Consider the following 14937-nt stretch of genomic DNA (forward strand, 5'->3'; position numbering starts at 1 on the left):
TAGATGTATCTAACGATTGACTACGCCCGTTCCGACCATCTCCCCGAGGAAGCGCTTCTACGGTTCTACCGTACCTATTCGGGCCGAGATCATTGCCCCTGCCCCCGGCCGCGGAGGCTGGCTTGGCATCGGCCCGCGCGGTGCCGATGCCTGTGCCGGTGCTAAGATGACAAAACGGGACTGCAGAGCAGCAACTAGCTCGTGCATCGCGTGAGCTCGGCGAGAAAGAAAGAGAAAGATCTCCAACCACCCCATGCAGCCACTCAAGACTCGAGAGCCGAGACCGAGACGAAAATCTTTCGTGCGACAGACCACTGAGACCAGACCAGGCCAGGGCAGGAATCTCAGGATATCCGGATTCCGATACCGTATCTATCGATCCGCTATATCCGTACTACCTACATCACTATCTCCATACCTATACAAATCAATAATCTGCAGCCCCTGCGGGATTTCGTCAGTGTCAGTGTCGGTGGAGTGCGAGAAGGCGTAAGCAAGCATATCTAAGCATAAGGTACATAGGCCCATAGCTCGCTTCTTTTTTTCCCGCACGCCGCACGCGGAATCGACGCACGCGCCACATATATACATCTATACAACCCTCGACTCGATATAGCGATATCGCGATATACTTTTTTAAACTTTAAACCGGAGAGCTTCCGAGCCGAGCCGAGTCGCGATGCCGGAAGAACACGCGCGAGACGAGACGGCCACGCCGACGACGATGGATACGGATACAGCTGCCAGTGTCGGCGGCGGAATGGAGGACGAAGAGTACGAACGCAAGCTCGTCCGCAAGCTCGATATGAACATCGTCCCGGTCGTTATGTTGCTGTATCTGCTGTCGTTCCTGGATCGGTGAGTGGCCGGGACCTGGGAGACTGCGCTTTGGGGTGGGGGGAATGGGGCGCTGACGGGATGCGCGGAACGGAAGGGTCAATATTGGCTCGGCTAGGTTGTATGGCCTCGAGGAGGACCTGGGATTGGTCGGGAATCAGTATCAGTTGGTGAGATTGACTTCGAACGAGCGAGAGGGTGAGGGAAGTTTAGGCGGCGGCGGTGGTGGCGGCGGCTGATCGGAACTTAATTGACTTGGGCTTGGGCCGCATTGTAGGCTGTTTCGATTCTCTTCGTAACTTACTTGGTGGGTTTACCGGTCCCTCGGCTTGGTCTGACTGCGAGAAGTTGACAGCGAGAATGTAGGCCTGTGAGCTTCCTGGCAACCTCGTGCTCAAAAAGTTCACACCGAGATATTACAGTGCCGTCCCCTATTACTCCCCTCCGCCGCCGTGCAGTAGATGCTATGGCTGACATGCTGCGGCAGTCACGTTCATCACGTTATCATGGGGAACAATCGCAACCTTCACAGGCCTCGTACAGTCCTACGGCGGACTGCTTGCCTGTCGTCTCCTGCTAGGCGTCGTCGAAGCGTCGCTCTTCCCGGGCCTGGCAGTGTACCTAACGCTCTTCTACACGAAGGGTGAGCTGGCGCTACGCATAGGCTACCTCTTCGTCTCGGCCGCGCTCGCCGGAGCCTGTGGCGGCCTCCTCGCGTACGCCATCGGTTTCATGGACGGTACAGCCGGAATGCGCGGCTGGAGATGGATCCTGATCATCGAGGGGATTCCCACGGTGATCATGGGGGTGGTGACGTTCTTCATCCTCGCCGACGACCCGGACACGGCCTGGTACCTGACGGAAGAGGAGCGCCAATTCTGCATCAAGCGCCTGGGCCGCGAGGCCGAAGCCACCGCGAGCGCCCGCCAATTCCACTGGACCGACGTCAGGAAGTGCTTCACCGACTGGAAAACGTACTTCTTCGCCGCGGCCCTGTTCGGCATGGACACGATGCTCTACGGCTACTCCACCTTCCTCCCAACCATCATCAAGAGCATCGGCGGCACCGCCTGGAGCAACGCGCAAGTGCAAGCGCTGACCATCCCCTGCTACGCCCTGGGCGCAATCACCTACCTGATCGTCGCGCGGCTTTCCGACCGCCACCAAAAGCGCGGGCTATACACCATCATCTTCGCGGCAGTTTCCATGATCGGCTACGGCGTCCTCCTCGCCGACGCCTCCGCCGGCGTCCACTACTTCGGCTGCTTCCTCGTCGCCATGGGGCTGTACGTAGCTGTCGGCCTGCCGCTCGCCTGGCTGCCGAACAACTCCCCACGGTACGGAAAGCGTACGGCCGCCACGGGGTTCCAGCTCACGTGCGGCAACGCCGCCGGCGTCATGGCCCCGTTCCTATATCCGAATACCGACGGCCCAAGATTCACAAAGGGCCACGCGGTGAGCCTGGCCATGGTCGGGTTCGCCGCAGTCATGTATTCCATCCTATGGGCGGCGCTCGCGAAGTTGAATCGTGACCGCGAACAAGGGAAGGAGGACTGGAAGCTCGAGGGGAAGACGTGGGAGGAGGTCGCGGAGATGGGTGATGAGTCGTACGTCTACCTGCTCGCTGTCTATCGAGATCTGGGGAGGATCCAGAGTGCTAATGGGTTGATGTCTAGGCCGAGATATAAATACACCGTCTGAATATGTAGAGAATGATAGGTTATGAGGTTATGTTTTCATTGTGGAGGCTGTACGATTACGGTGGTCTTTTCTTCGCTGTACCATGGTTATATAGGAAGGTATCATGTGAGAGTGCAAATACTATAGATTGTCACTGGCAACTGGTTACTGCACATCTGCGACTTCTGGAATCACGGCCGGAAGCTTTGACAATAGTACCGGTAGTTATTGTCACTACTGCGCTTTCGCATGTACCCCCAAACAGCCGCGACAACTACCTACCTCCTGCTGCTCCGGCTGCTCCTCGCCTATCTAGATTCTATCGATGTTGCTTCCCGGCCCTTGCGTCCCATAACCACTCCACATCCAAGCAGAGTATTTACCGTCAATATACCCGCCGTCCGATCCCATCCCACCCCATCCCATCTACGCCTCAATACTACGTAATGGCCCCTCTCCCCCGGTTATCCTCACCGGACCCGTCATCCAAACTTCCCATCCCATGACGCGAAAGGCAGACAAGCAACACAAAAGCCTTCTTCGCACCCTGCCCAGTGCCCCGCATCCCTGCCGACCCTGCATGACGCCCGCTCACCACTCCCCAAAAACCGTAACGATATGCATGCCGCGCCGCGCCGCGCCGCGCCTTCAGGGTTCGTGAGGCTCACGTTGATGGTTGCCTACCTATGCTATCCGCGGACGGAGAGGCACAGCAGTAGTCGTAGAAGTAATACATAGAAGTAGTCGCGTGCGTGACCGAGAGAGAACGCAGGACAAAACCCGCACCCCCTCCGAGTCTCCGTCCATCCTCATCCGTCGGTCGCAACCCACGCACACAGACGCACACGCACACGACGACGTTGACTCCTGTTGTTCCGGACACGATACACGATGCACACCCGCACCAGCACCGGCAACACGCTCGACGGCCCCGGCGGCGCCGGCGGAGGCGGACTGTCGCGCACCAGCTCCTTCGCGACTCGCAGCACTGTCGGTATGGCTCACCGAGCTAAACCCCCCAGATCCCCCGAATCTAGGTGAGCTGCACCGCTGACAGCAGGCAGATATGGGCGGCGTCAAGCCAAGGCTGTCGTTACCGACGAAACGTGGGTCTCCCTCCCCCGATGTGTGGCTGCGGTGTGGGCTGGGCTAAATAATGGGGTGTAGTCGGACGCGATCGCAGTCCAGGGCTCCAGTGGCATAGAGAGTACACGCCTGCAACGTGTAAGGGGCCGCGATGCTTGATGGTTGATTACGTGCGGAAAGGTACGTTGTTGCGGCGTGCGTATGTGTGCGTGTGTGGATTGCCAAGGGGGGTGGCTGATGGCTGGCAACAGAGGCGGGGGGCAGGACGCGGAAGGTCATCGCGGAAGAGATCCAGGACATGGCGGCACTGAAGGGGGTGTATTCGCGGGTAAGTTACTCTGGTCCGGCAGCCGAGGGGGATGTGGGGTTGGCGTTGAGCGGAAACAGCAGGGCGGCAGAAACGAGGAGACGGACCTGCGGCTATTCCACGTGCAGAACTGGCCGCAGGCCGCACAATTCATGATCCGCAAGTTCCGGCTCGACGACGACGAGGCGCTGACAGGCCAGCCGGGCCTGGCCGAGTGGATCCTGCAGAAGAAGCCGCGACGGCGCGCGGGAAAGCCGCTGCTCGCGGCCAAGGCCTGGAAGGTCTCGAGTGATCCGTGGAGACGCGTCACGAAATGCGCGGCGGGCCTGGACATCATGAAGCGGTATCCGTGCGGGGATCTCGACAACCCGCAGATGGAGACGGAGAAGCCGACGTGCGTGACGGGGCTGATGGGGTTCGACGCCGAGGACCAGCCCGTGCTGCACTCGAACGTGTTCGCGCAGCGCACCGCCATCTACGTGCAGTACTCGCACACGATCCTGCAGACCCCCGGCCCGGAACTGGTTAGTCCCTATGGCCCCAACATCCCCGAGCGCTTCGACAACGGCAACACCATCATCATCTTCGACAACTCGGACTCGCACAGCATCTACGACACGCTGATCGCCGCGCGCGGGGAGTGGGAGTCGCGGTGGCGCCGCCTGCCGTTCTACATCAACACGCTCCTCCCGGACCCCGAGCAGTCCGAGGAGCAGATGACCGGCGACTGCATGCGCACCATCACCCAGGACTTCTTCAAGGCCGTCGCGGAGAACTGGGACGAGCTGCTGGACGCCAGCTGGGATCACGTGAGCATCCTCGAGGACAAGATCTACGAGAACCCGGCGGACGAGTCGCGGGCCGGCGAGCTGTGGAAGAATGCGGCAAAGTGGCGTGCGTGGCTTTCTGTCCGAATTTTCGAGACGACTGCTGACGGCTGGTAGTGGTGTACGAAAAACTCATGTATGGCCACCAGGACGTCGTCAACGACATGAGGAAATACCTCGCCGAGCTCGACGGCGATACTGGCGATGAAGGACAGTGGCTTAAGGATACGCCCGTCGACTTTGTCAGGTTGGGCGCACTCATCGATGATGATCTGGCTAAACGCACCAACAACCTATCCGAGCTCGTATGTACTCCCATCGTTCCCTATGGCGATTATTCCACTCACTAACCCGTATATAGATGTATAAATCCGTAGGCATCCGCGACTCAAGGGAATCACTGCGACTAGGCGCAAGCATGTGGCGATGTGAGTATCCACAGCAAGCCCATTCGCCCACTCGGATTTGCTAACCCCATCTTCTAGTGTCGTGGATCACCTTCATCTTCCTCCCACTGTACGTCCGTCCCTTTCCCCCCCCTAGAAAGAACCACCACTAACAACCGCAGCACCTTCCTCGTCTCCTTCTTCGGCATGAACGTGGACACCTTCGCCTCAAACCCCAGCATAGCATGGTACTTCATCACGGCGGTCCCCTTCATGATCCTCGTATTGATCCTCTGGTACGCACTAAAACACTGGTTCGCCAAATCTCGACAACAGCCCTTACAACGCGGGGCTTACGAGGCGCTATTTACGTCGCTGCAATCCCGCCGCCCCGACATCTGGACGCGGCAGGGCCCACGGGAGTACATCCTCCCGCGCGGCCGCGCGAGCCGCTGGAAGTGGGCGCTCATAAAGCGGTGGACGACGGGCGACGCGATTCCGCGCGCTGCGGGCGCTGATACGGCTGACGACCAGCCGATCGGCCAGTGGAATCGCTGCAAGAGATATCTGATCGAGAAGTGGACCAGCGAGATTAGGATCGAGCCGCGCGGGAAGCTGGGGGAGGTGGAGGCGCCAGATACGCAGATCGTCGAGGCCCTTCTGCCACAGGCTAGGGTCGCGGCTGCCCCCGCCCTGCCGGTTATGACCGTCCATGAGGATGAGGAGGAGGCGCAGAGTGTCGACGCGGATCCGAATAGGAACTCCGGGGTGTTGGTTGAGGAAAGGGTTGATGGCACTGGGTGGGTGGGGACGGGGGAGGAGGAGGGGAGATTGGGCGTTAAGGGCGTGGACTGGGCGGGGAAGAGGGGGCGGAGCAGTGAGGAGGAGGGGGAGAGGCGGGGGGAGGAGTGAGGAGTGAGGAGAATTTAGTGGTGGTGGTGGGAGTGGAACAGCCCGGGGATTTGGAGATGTAGTGACATTTGTTTGGGGATATCATGCATCGGTGACTGAGAATGGCACTTCTTTGGTTACATGGCGCTCAGAATAATGGCGACGTTCGGTCTCGGCGAGGATATACCATAGTATAGAGTGATAGATTAATCGATCGATGAGAGAGTAACAAGGCAGGATGGGTGACGGAGTAGACTCAGTAGATCATTAACGACGAAGCCGTAAGCCTTCGTGAAAAGTGAAAAGAAATGCAAGTTCTTGGGGAGGAGGAGGAGCCCAGCGAGCGAGTGATCGCACTGAATGCCAATAACTACATCGTCCGGAAGGGGAAGGGGCACTCGCAAGATGTATCGAATATGGATTGAAGGAGGACCACGCTATCCATAGTAGATTCACGGAGAACCTATCCATAGCACTAGGTAGTAGGTATAATAATACCTCCACGCCATGCCGAATCGTACAGTCGAGGACGAAAGCTCCGGTCCGGGGAACTACGCGGTCTCCGGTCTCCGAATCGCTGCATCGCTGAATCGCTGGCCGTTGCCCAGCCGCATTACCTTGCATGCATACTCCCCAACCCTCGTCTTTTGCCATCCGTCGCCTTTTCTCGCCTTTTCTTGCCATGCGCTGCTATGCGCGGTCAGCATAGACGGTGTAGTCGGTGTAGACGGCGTGGTTCAGTGTGTGGTTCAGTATGGTTCAGCGTAGTTCAGTGTGGTTCAACATGGTCAGTGTGGTTCGGTGTGGGGGCGGGAGTGGGGCGGGAGTTCTGGGGAGTGGGGCGCCGAGGGGGTGCAAGCGCAGTCTGTCTGCCCGCTTGCCTGCTGGTGGCGGCGGTGAAGAAAGTCTGGCAAAAGTCTGGCATGTGGCTTTGCGTGGTTGCCGCCCTTGTGGGAGTGGGGGAGTGTTCTAGGTATGTAGGTCCTAGGTCCTGGGTCCTTCGTCGGGCAGGCGTACTCACTGGTTTGTACGTCTCGGGTCCTCTCTCGGCGGGTGGGCGGGGCGAACTGAACAGTGGGTACAACTATCTGCACTGACTGCATTGGGGAGCTTGAGAGTCCGGACTCGGAATATCTAGTACGAGTGCGTGCGCATGAGGCACCGAAGGGGAAGTGGGGGCTTTCGCTGGTGGCCAATTCGGGATGAGAGGTCCCCCGATGTGGAGTGCCTAGATACTAGGTATATACCTATATGCCCACTTTAGAGGATGGCAGAGACGGGCTCTATGAAGTCTCAGTTGTCGAGTCCAGGGTAAAGTTATGCATACTTATGTTCACCTATGTATAGTTAGTAGGTAGCCTTCGATCGAACACTTCCGCGGTAGTTGATGTTCGAATGCGGGATTTAAGACCTCGAGCTTGCCGTCCCCCTATTTCCAAATATTAGCCCTGTAACTACCCAAGCGTACGGTAGGTAGATACTAGTAGAAGTGGCGATCTCCTCTCCCACGGGATGTCCACACACCCCGAGACAGCCCAAGACAGCCCGAGCCCGCCCGCTGGTCAAACATTTCAGACCTTTCAGACATTCCAGACATTTCCATCCGGCCGCAAGCGGTGTCGGGTCGGTAAAGTTCTCCGAGACGGATGGAAACGGCCTACCGTGTATTGTACATTGGACTGTACACCATTCACTGTGCACTGTCTACCGTGTAAAGTGTACCTCGCAGTGAGCACATCGGACTATTCACTGTGTACCGTCAACCTAGCATATCGGGCACTGCATCGGTACCTATTAGCCATCCGCTGGTAGGCAAGGCGGACATGAGTTTGACTTGACTGGACGCTTCGATACAAGCTTTTAATACTGCCGCTACTTATGCTGCCGATTATGATGCTGGCGGGTGATGATGATGCTGACCAGACCCTCGTGTCCCAAACACGATGCACACACATGGTGGTGGTGGGGGTGGTGGTGGTGGTGGCGATGTTGTCGTGCAAAATCCTCAAACATGACCACTCGCCGGCCGCGGTGGTAGGCAGATACATGTTTATTAAACACTGCGGCGAGCGTACAAAGAGGGGGTTGCTGCGGGGTTTATTGTGCCGGAGCGTCTCCTCTACCCCATAAGATAGATCTGGACTTCATTTCGTGCCTGCTGCGGGACTGCACGATCCAATTCGTACGGTTGGTTGGTTGATCTCACATTTCACAACTCACAATTTGTAGAGCACATATGGCCGAGCGGGGAAACATGCTGCAGTTGCGGTTGCGGGAGGATATGTAGGATGTTTCGGAACCTCCGACAGATGCTCCGCTGGAGCAGAGTGACGTCGGCGTGCAGGATGTTCGTCCGGTCCTTTGAGTCCTCCACGGCCGCCAGGGTGGGCGGACTGTTCCGAAGAGAAGAGAAGAGAAGATGCGGTCTCGAACCATTTCTGGAAAACACGACGGACTGGCAGCTAGTAGGCAGGCAGTCTCCAACTTGTGGTATGATATGTTCTCCTCCAGCTGGTCAGTCAGTAGTCGGCCACACCTCTACGGCAGATCCCGTCAAAGTTCCAGTTGGACAATCAGACCGTGACAATGCCGGCCATTCCGACTGGCAGCGGTGGTCTTCGTTCGTTCCTCCCGGCCCGTGCTAGGGCTGTAAAGTCGTAGGTTTGTATTCGCTTTCGGTAGGTACACGCCCGATCTGCTGATGTTTCTTGGTATAGACAAAATGCCCGTAGGCCGTAGCATACCTAGTATCGCAATAGTAGAGTACAGGAGCATTTCCACGGAAGTTTTTTCTCTTGGTCGAGCGCGGTGTGTTGGACGGCCTACGCATATAGTAGTAGGTAGGTGGAGTGCTAGTTACCGTAGTAGTTACAGGGCTTGCTTGGGACGCCAGCACGGAAGCGTGCTACGATAAGGAACTTTATCCTCACATCACGTCCTCCGCATGGTTAGTTAAGCCGGGCCGAACCTGCGCTCTCGGCGATCGCAATCGTTTTCTCCGCAGCAGCAGCAGCAGCTGAAGTGAAGTCGATCCGCATCGGTAATTATTCTGCGGCATGCAGCAAGTGCACCACTCGATCAACTAAAGTGCAAACCGCAAACCGCAAACCGCAAACCACAATGGCAATTGCAAACCGCAAACCGCAAATCGCACACCGCACACCGTAAATTGCAACCCGCAAATCGGCAGGATCCGACGTGCGAAGTGAAGCATCATCGGCGCAGAGTGAAGTGTCTCCGCGAGTGCCGGTGCTGATCGCCCGACCATGCTTTTTCTTAACCACTCCCTCCCTTGGCGGCTCCCGCCAGCAACAACATGGCCATCCATCCTTGCAGCAGCTCCGCTTAGTTAGGCGGGTTGGCTCGCAAGTGCGGACGACGGACGAGACGAACCCAAAGTCTGACGAAAGCGGTGGTGGTGGAGACGCATCATGCAGGTGCTCCTCCCCCCCCCCCCCGAAATCCACGAGGAGCTTGGGAAGTGTCTATCGCCTCCCCCCTCTCCCTCCTTCAAACGAACCATACTCTGTCTCTCGCTGCACAGACACGCCCACCCACGAGCTTGCTTCCCCCCCCCGCCCATCGACTGACGAGTCTCATTCACCATCCCGGAAAAGAAAGGAAAAGAAAAGAAAATACAGCTCTCGCCGTCAAGGTCTTGGAACCCGCCTCCACTTGCTTGTCGAGAACTACCGACGATCTCTCGACACGTGCTGCGAAATCGGCGGGGCGGGCGTGGGCTGAAAGACAGGTCAGATCAGTAACCACTTCACATCACGGATTTCTCCGTTCGGGACACTTCTTTACGGGTATCAAACTCACGCGCAGAGAAATCATCAGAGCTCTCCGTCATTCTCCCTCCCGATACTCGGAACTACAACGAATATACCCCGCCCCCGAATGACCCATCGAGACCAAATAGGTACTCTACTATAGGTAGGGTCATCTACGAACCGAGTCCTCACAGTTACCACATAACATTACCGCAACTGACTGCTCCATAGTACAGACCGGCAAGAAGGAGCCGTAATTACCACCCAAGTATCCATTCACCTACGTTGCTAGAGTAGTTCGCATTCTCGATCCTACCTGACGACGTCACGCCGGGCGCCCGCATAACGTATCCACCGCCCTACTTTTGCCTTCGAGACTTTTCCGATTTCTGGAATCTGTTGAGGACTTCATCGGTGCGCATGCCCTAGTAAAGAAAGTAGGTACACATAGGTCGTTTTTCTTTTTTCTTGCTTCTTTTTCGAGCACTCTCATTCCTTTTTCCTCCCTTTCCCTACCCATTGCTTCCTCGGCCCGCAGCAATTGTCGCACAGGAGAGAGACGGTTCAGACTGTTATTCTTGTTGCTGTCTCGGATTATCAAGCGGTACCGCAAGGATCGCCATGGTGAATACAGCTGTTTTTTTCTTTCTTTTCTTTCTTTCCTTTTTCACCGCTTCTTTTCGGCTCACAGATGCCTGCCTGTCTTCGTACGTCGGCTGTTTGGCCTCGTTGTGAGGCGAGTATCTTGAGCGCCGTGCATCCATCCCCGTGCTAGGCCGAACCCGTGGGTGAGAACCCGATGATTTGTTGGATATATATGTCTCGGGTGTGATTGTGACTTCGAGTCGAGTGGGACATCCTAGAGCCGAGAAGCCCACTCGACAATGGCTGGTCCACTCGACTCCACCACCACCTAGAGTACATACACTACCTACCACGCAGCAGCTGCGTGGCCTGACATATGCACTCTGTCCCTAGGCCTTCAAACAAACCCGCAGTACCTATCTGCGAGCAGGACGCAACTTGCAGTAGCAAGAAAGTTAAAACACATTCTGGTCAATCTGACGGCACTGACAGTGGTCTATCTGCAGATCTGGACTATCAGCGATATCGGATCCGAGTACCGGTGCCTTGCAACTTGGGGTAACTAATACCTACGTGGAAAGAGAAAAAAAAAAGTCCCGACAAAAGCCACCGGGAGAGCAAAGCAAAGCAGAAGGCACGCACGCACGCACGCACTCATCCCCCGCACAGAAGATCCCCCCCGCGCCACGCCGTACACGCAGCGTACACACTCGTATCTCCACTTGAACCCCACCTGTACATACCTCAGCCTTCCCTTCGAGGTCGGATGCAAACGGACTCGTTGACTGTGGGACTAGACTGTACGAATCAATTGGCCCCAGGCAGCAACAACAGTCGACTTGCAGGGGAGAAGTCTATCAGCGGCAGCTACTCTGCTCAAGAGTCGGGTTTCCCAGAGAAGTGCTGGTGCGTTCTTTGAGTGCACAGGCGGTACAAACATATCGGGTCCAGATCTGCTTGCCTGCTTGCCCGCCGGACACCGTACCGTACCGTAGGCTTGGTTGTAGGTTCCACTGTTCCCTTTTCTCGAGGAGCATCCATGGGGGCCTCTGTGTTGGACACTCCGGGTCTTTGGACCTTATTCATATGGATTCTGCCATTATGTGGTCCATCCTTATATATTCCACCCTTCCGTCCTCCTCCGCTCGCCTTCCCTACTTAGCCAGCCAGCCAGCCAGCCATATCTTCTCCCCCATACCTCCCCGGCTTGACCTGAAGGGCCTCATTCTCCTCGCAATTGACTGCCCCGCCTTGCATTGCCTCGCAATAGATCCAGTTACAACCGACTAACATGGCAATCTCAAGATTACCCCAGCGTCCAGAGAAGGCAGTATCACCACCCTCGCCCTCCTCAGAAGTATTCCCAGCAGACTTTGAAGCAAAAACACTCGGCACATCGATCGCCGAGCGGCGGTTACGAAGGATGGCAACCATCCAAGATGACGACGAGCGGATGCTCATGCGTATCGGCTACAAGCAGGTAAGCCAGCCACTCCCTCCCTTCGTAATCCCGGGTCCTGGTGTTGACGCTTGATAGGAATTGCGCCGCGAGTTCACTCGGTGGTCAACGGTTTCGTACGCCATCTCGATCCTGGGCGTGTTGGGCTCAGTCCCTGCCACCTTCAATGTTCCGATTGCTTCTGGAGGCCCGGCTACAGCCGTTTGGTGCTGGTTCTTTGGTAGTTGCATGGCTATGTGTATAGCAGCTTCAGGTTCGCATCCACCATCACTACTACTGCCGCCGACGAAGCTCTATTCTAACCAGGTGGGATGGCAGTTTCCGAGTTGGTCTCGGCGTATCCTACTGCTGGTGGGATGTATTTTGTCACCAAGCAAGTGGTACCGGAACGGCACGTCCCGATATGGTCGTGGATCGTGGGCTGGTGCAATTTTCTCGGACAGGCGGCTGGTGGTAAGGCTTCAATATCTATCCCGGACAGAGGTCGGATGCTGAGGGATGCCCAGTTTCGTCATTGGCATACTCGATCTCGCAGATGCTTTTGGCTATGATCAGCATGCACTCTCAGTTCGATGGCGACAAATATGCCTTCTCTCCGTGCGTCTCCCCCTCCTACATATCAGTCATCGGTATTGACCCTCTTTCAGGACGGCACTGCAGACCGTGCTCCTAGCCCTCGCGCTTCTCTGCGCCATGGGCTGCGTTTGCTCGCTCACCACCCGCAGCTTACACAAAATCGTGATATGGTTCGCGCCAATTAATGGTTCGTGACTCGTCGTGTGTTGTGCTCTGCTCTCCCAACAGCGCTTGTTTTTATGCGCGGGGTCTGACGCGCATTACATTAGTGCTCGCTTCGATTGGGATTTGCATCACGCTGCTGGTCATGACACCCAATAAGCACGATGCCAAGTGGGTCTTCACTCGTATGTTGGCACCACCCAGATTCGTCCGCTGTTGCTGTTGCTGTTGCTGTTGCTGACGTGGAGGTCGGCGGATAGATACGACTGATGGCTCGGGCTGGGGTAGTAAGGCCTTCTCGTTTCTACTCGGGTATGGGATGCATCGAGATGGATTAGGGATGCCGCGAGACTGGATGCTGATGCCAATGTGAATGCAGATTCCTGTCGGTTGCCTGGACCATGACGGACTACGACGGGACCACGCAGTAAGTCGTCCTCTCCACTCATTCGCGACACTTCATTAACGCCGCCCAGCATGTCGGAGGAAACGCACGACGCCGCGATCCGCGGCCCCGTCGCGATCAACACCGCCGTCGTAACCAGCGGGCTGATCGGCTGGATGCTGACGATAACCTTCTGCTTCTGCCTGGGGGACCTGGAGTCGACGATCGCTTCGCCCACTGGTATGCCAGTGGCGCAGATCTTCCTGAACGCGGCGGGCGTGCGCGGGGCCACTATCATGTGGTCGTTCGTAATCCTGATCCAATTCTTCACCGGCATTTCCGCGATGCTGGCATGCACACGGATGGCATATGCGTTCTCGCGGGACGGCGCATTCCCGTTCTCCTCGTTCTGGTCGCGCATCAACGCAAAAACGCACACGCCCATCAACAGCGTGTGGCTCGTCGTGGGCTGCTGCGTGTGTCTCGACCTGATCGGACTGGGCAGCACGCAGACGATTGTGGGGATCTTTAACATCACCGCCCCTGCGCTGGACCTCTCCTACGTCGCCGTCATCTTTGCCCGCATTTGGTACTCGGACGAGATTAAATTCATTGATGGGCCGTTTACCCTCGGTAAGTACGGCCGCGCACTCAATTGGACCGCGATTACTTGGGTCTGCTTCATCAGCGTCGTACTGTTCTTCCCGCCTAGGAAGCCCGTCACACCAGAGAATATGAACTATGCCATTTGTGTAGCCGCGTTCATGGTCGTGTTTGCGGTCGGATGGTGGTGGGCCGGCGCGAGAGAGTATGTTTCCACATCCGGCGTGTTCTTGGGATCTCTTACTGACGGTGTGGGTGTGGTAGCGTATATACCGGCCCGAGGACGAAGGATGTTATGGACCTGGTGCCGAGCGAGGATACGGAGGAGGAGGAGGAGGAGGAGGAGGAGACGACAATGGGCTATGGGACCATGGTTAATGATCGGGTGTAGTCGGGTTCGAGGTTCGGGGTGAGTTGGGAGTTTCCTTTTCTTTTCTGATTTCTTGGGGTGTTATTTGTTTTGTTTTGGAACCTATATGGTATGATACCTACAGCTTGTGTACATGTTATGTTTTTGTTTTGGATATGCCTGCGGTTTGGATTTTTGGATTTTTTCTGTATTTTTCTGTGGATTTTGGATTTTGGATTTACATATGGTCTTGAATTTACATATGGTCTTGGATTTACATATGGTCTTAGTTCGGTCTTTTTTGGTTGCCCTTTTGGCTGTTGCTGTTGTTTTGTTTTGTTTCGCCGTATATATGGTACCTACTGCATTCAACCGTTGCCGAGCTTGGTGAAGCTTGAAGACTATCCATCACACCTCTTCCAGTGGCCAGTCTTGCAAATATAGACATGGCATGGATACCCGACGACTTTCTCGGCTCAATCACCTTTGTCCTCGACGGCGGCATTCTAGTCAGTGAGAAACCACAAAAGGCAGAAGTATTCCGGGTTCCTCCGTATATACAATTTCCTTATTGTGGATTTGGTAACCTAAATCATTTCGGTGCTCAGTAGCGAGCTACCTACTAGCTAGTATCTGGATCTAGTTACTCTGGATCTACTGCGTATTCACCAGTAGATACATCCAAAGTGTAACGACCTCCCATTGCCATTCACATTCATATTCACATTGCCATTGCCATTGCCATTCACATTATTCCTATTCTATCTCCCCCCTCCACCCCCCCCCCCCCCCCCCCCCCCTAACCGTTGCGAGTGCTCCACTATGGTACTGTAGGTTACTGCAGTAGGTATTTCCGTCAACCACAACCGCCGATAGAACCACAACCACAATCACCTCACAATCACACAATCACATAATCTCATTCGCCTCCCCACGACTCCCGAGTCCTCAACCTAACTCGATTAAACTCCAAATTCGCAATAAATCCATATGGATGACTAGACAAACATGACAAGACAATTCAACAATTC

At 55.9% G+C, this 14937-nt stretch overlaps 3 protein-coding genes across 3 annotated transcripts; all 3 read left to right on the forward strand.

The window, feature by feature from the left end:
* Positions 1-586: 586 nt before the first annotated feature.
* Positions 587-2703, forward strand: BZA05DRAFT_116092 (major facilitator superfamily domain-containing protein). Its single transcript, XM_051478635.1, has 6 exons — positions 587-858; positions 935-1007; positions 1115-1144; positions 1204-1258; positions 1325-2444; positions 2514-2703. Exons 1-6 carry the CDS (start codon positions 680-682, stop codon positions 2536-2538), a joined length of 1482 nt encoding a protein of 493 aa, XP_051343871.1. The 5' UTR covers positions 587-679; the 3' UTR covers positions 2539-2703.
* An 821-nt stretch (positions 2704-3524) lies between these two features.
* Positions 3525-6158, forward strand: BZA05DRAFT_116018 (uncharacterized protein). Its single transcript, XM_051478634.1, has 8 exons — positions 3525-3623; positions 3685-3783; positions 3855-3931; positions 3991-4804; positions 4855-5042; positions 5099-5165; positions 5223-5253; positions 5306-6158. Exons 1-8 carry the CDS (start codon positions 3584-3586, stop codon positions 6033-6035), a joined length of 2046 nt encoding a protein of 681 aa, XP_051343872.1. The 5' UTR covers positions 3525-3583; the 3' UTR covers positions 6036-6158.
* Positions 6159-11795: 5637 nt separating this feature from the next.
* Positions 11796-13948, forward strand: BZA05DRAFT_331684 (amino acid/polyamine transporter I; the record flags this gene model as incomplete). The annotated part of the gene is made up of 10 exons (XM_051480601.1): positions 11796-11852; positions 11910-12084; positions 12150-12284; positions 12338-12428; positions 12479-12594; positions 12677-12754; positions 12830-12881; positions 12949-12996; positions 13046-13762; positions 13822-13948. 10 exons carry the CDS (start codon positions 11796-11798, stop codon positions 13946-13948), a joined length of 1596 nt encoding a protein of 531 aa, XP_051343873.1.
* Positions 13949-14937: the final 989 nt, after the last annotated feature.

The sequence above is a fragment of the Tricharina praecox genome (genome assembly GCF_024521635.1).
Source record: "Tricharina praecox strain CBS 144465 chromosome Unknown BZA05scaffold_2, whole genome shotgun sequence".
NCBI lineage: Eukaryota > Fungi > Ascomycota > Pezizomycetes > Pezizales > Pyronemataceae > Tricharina > Tricharina praecox.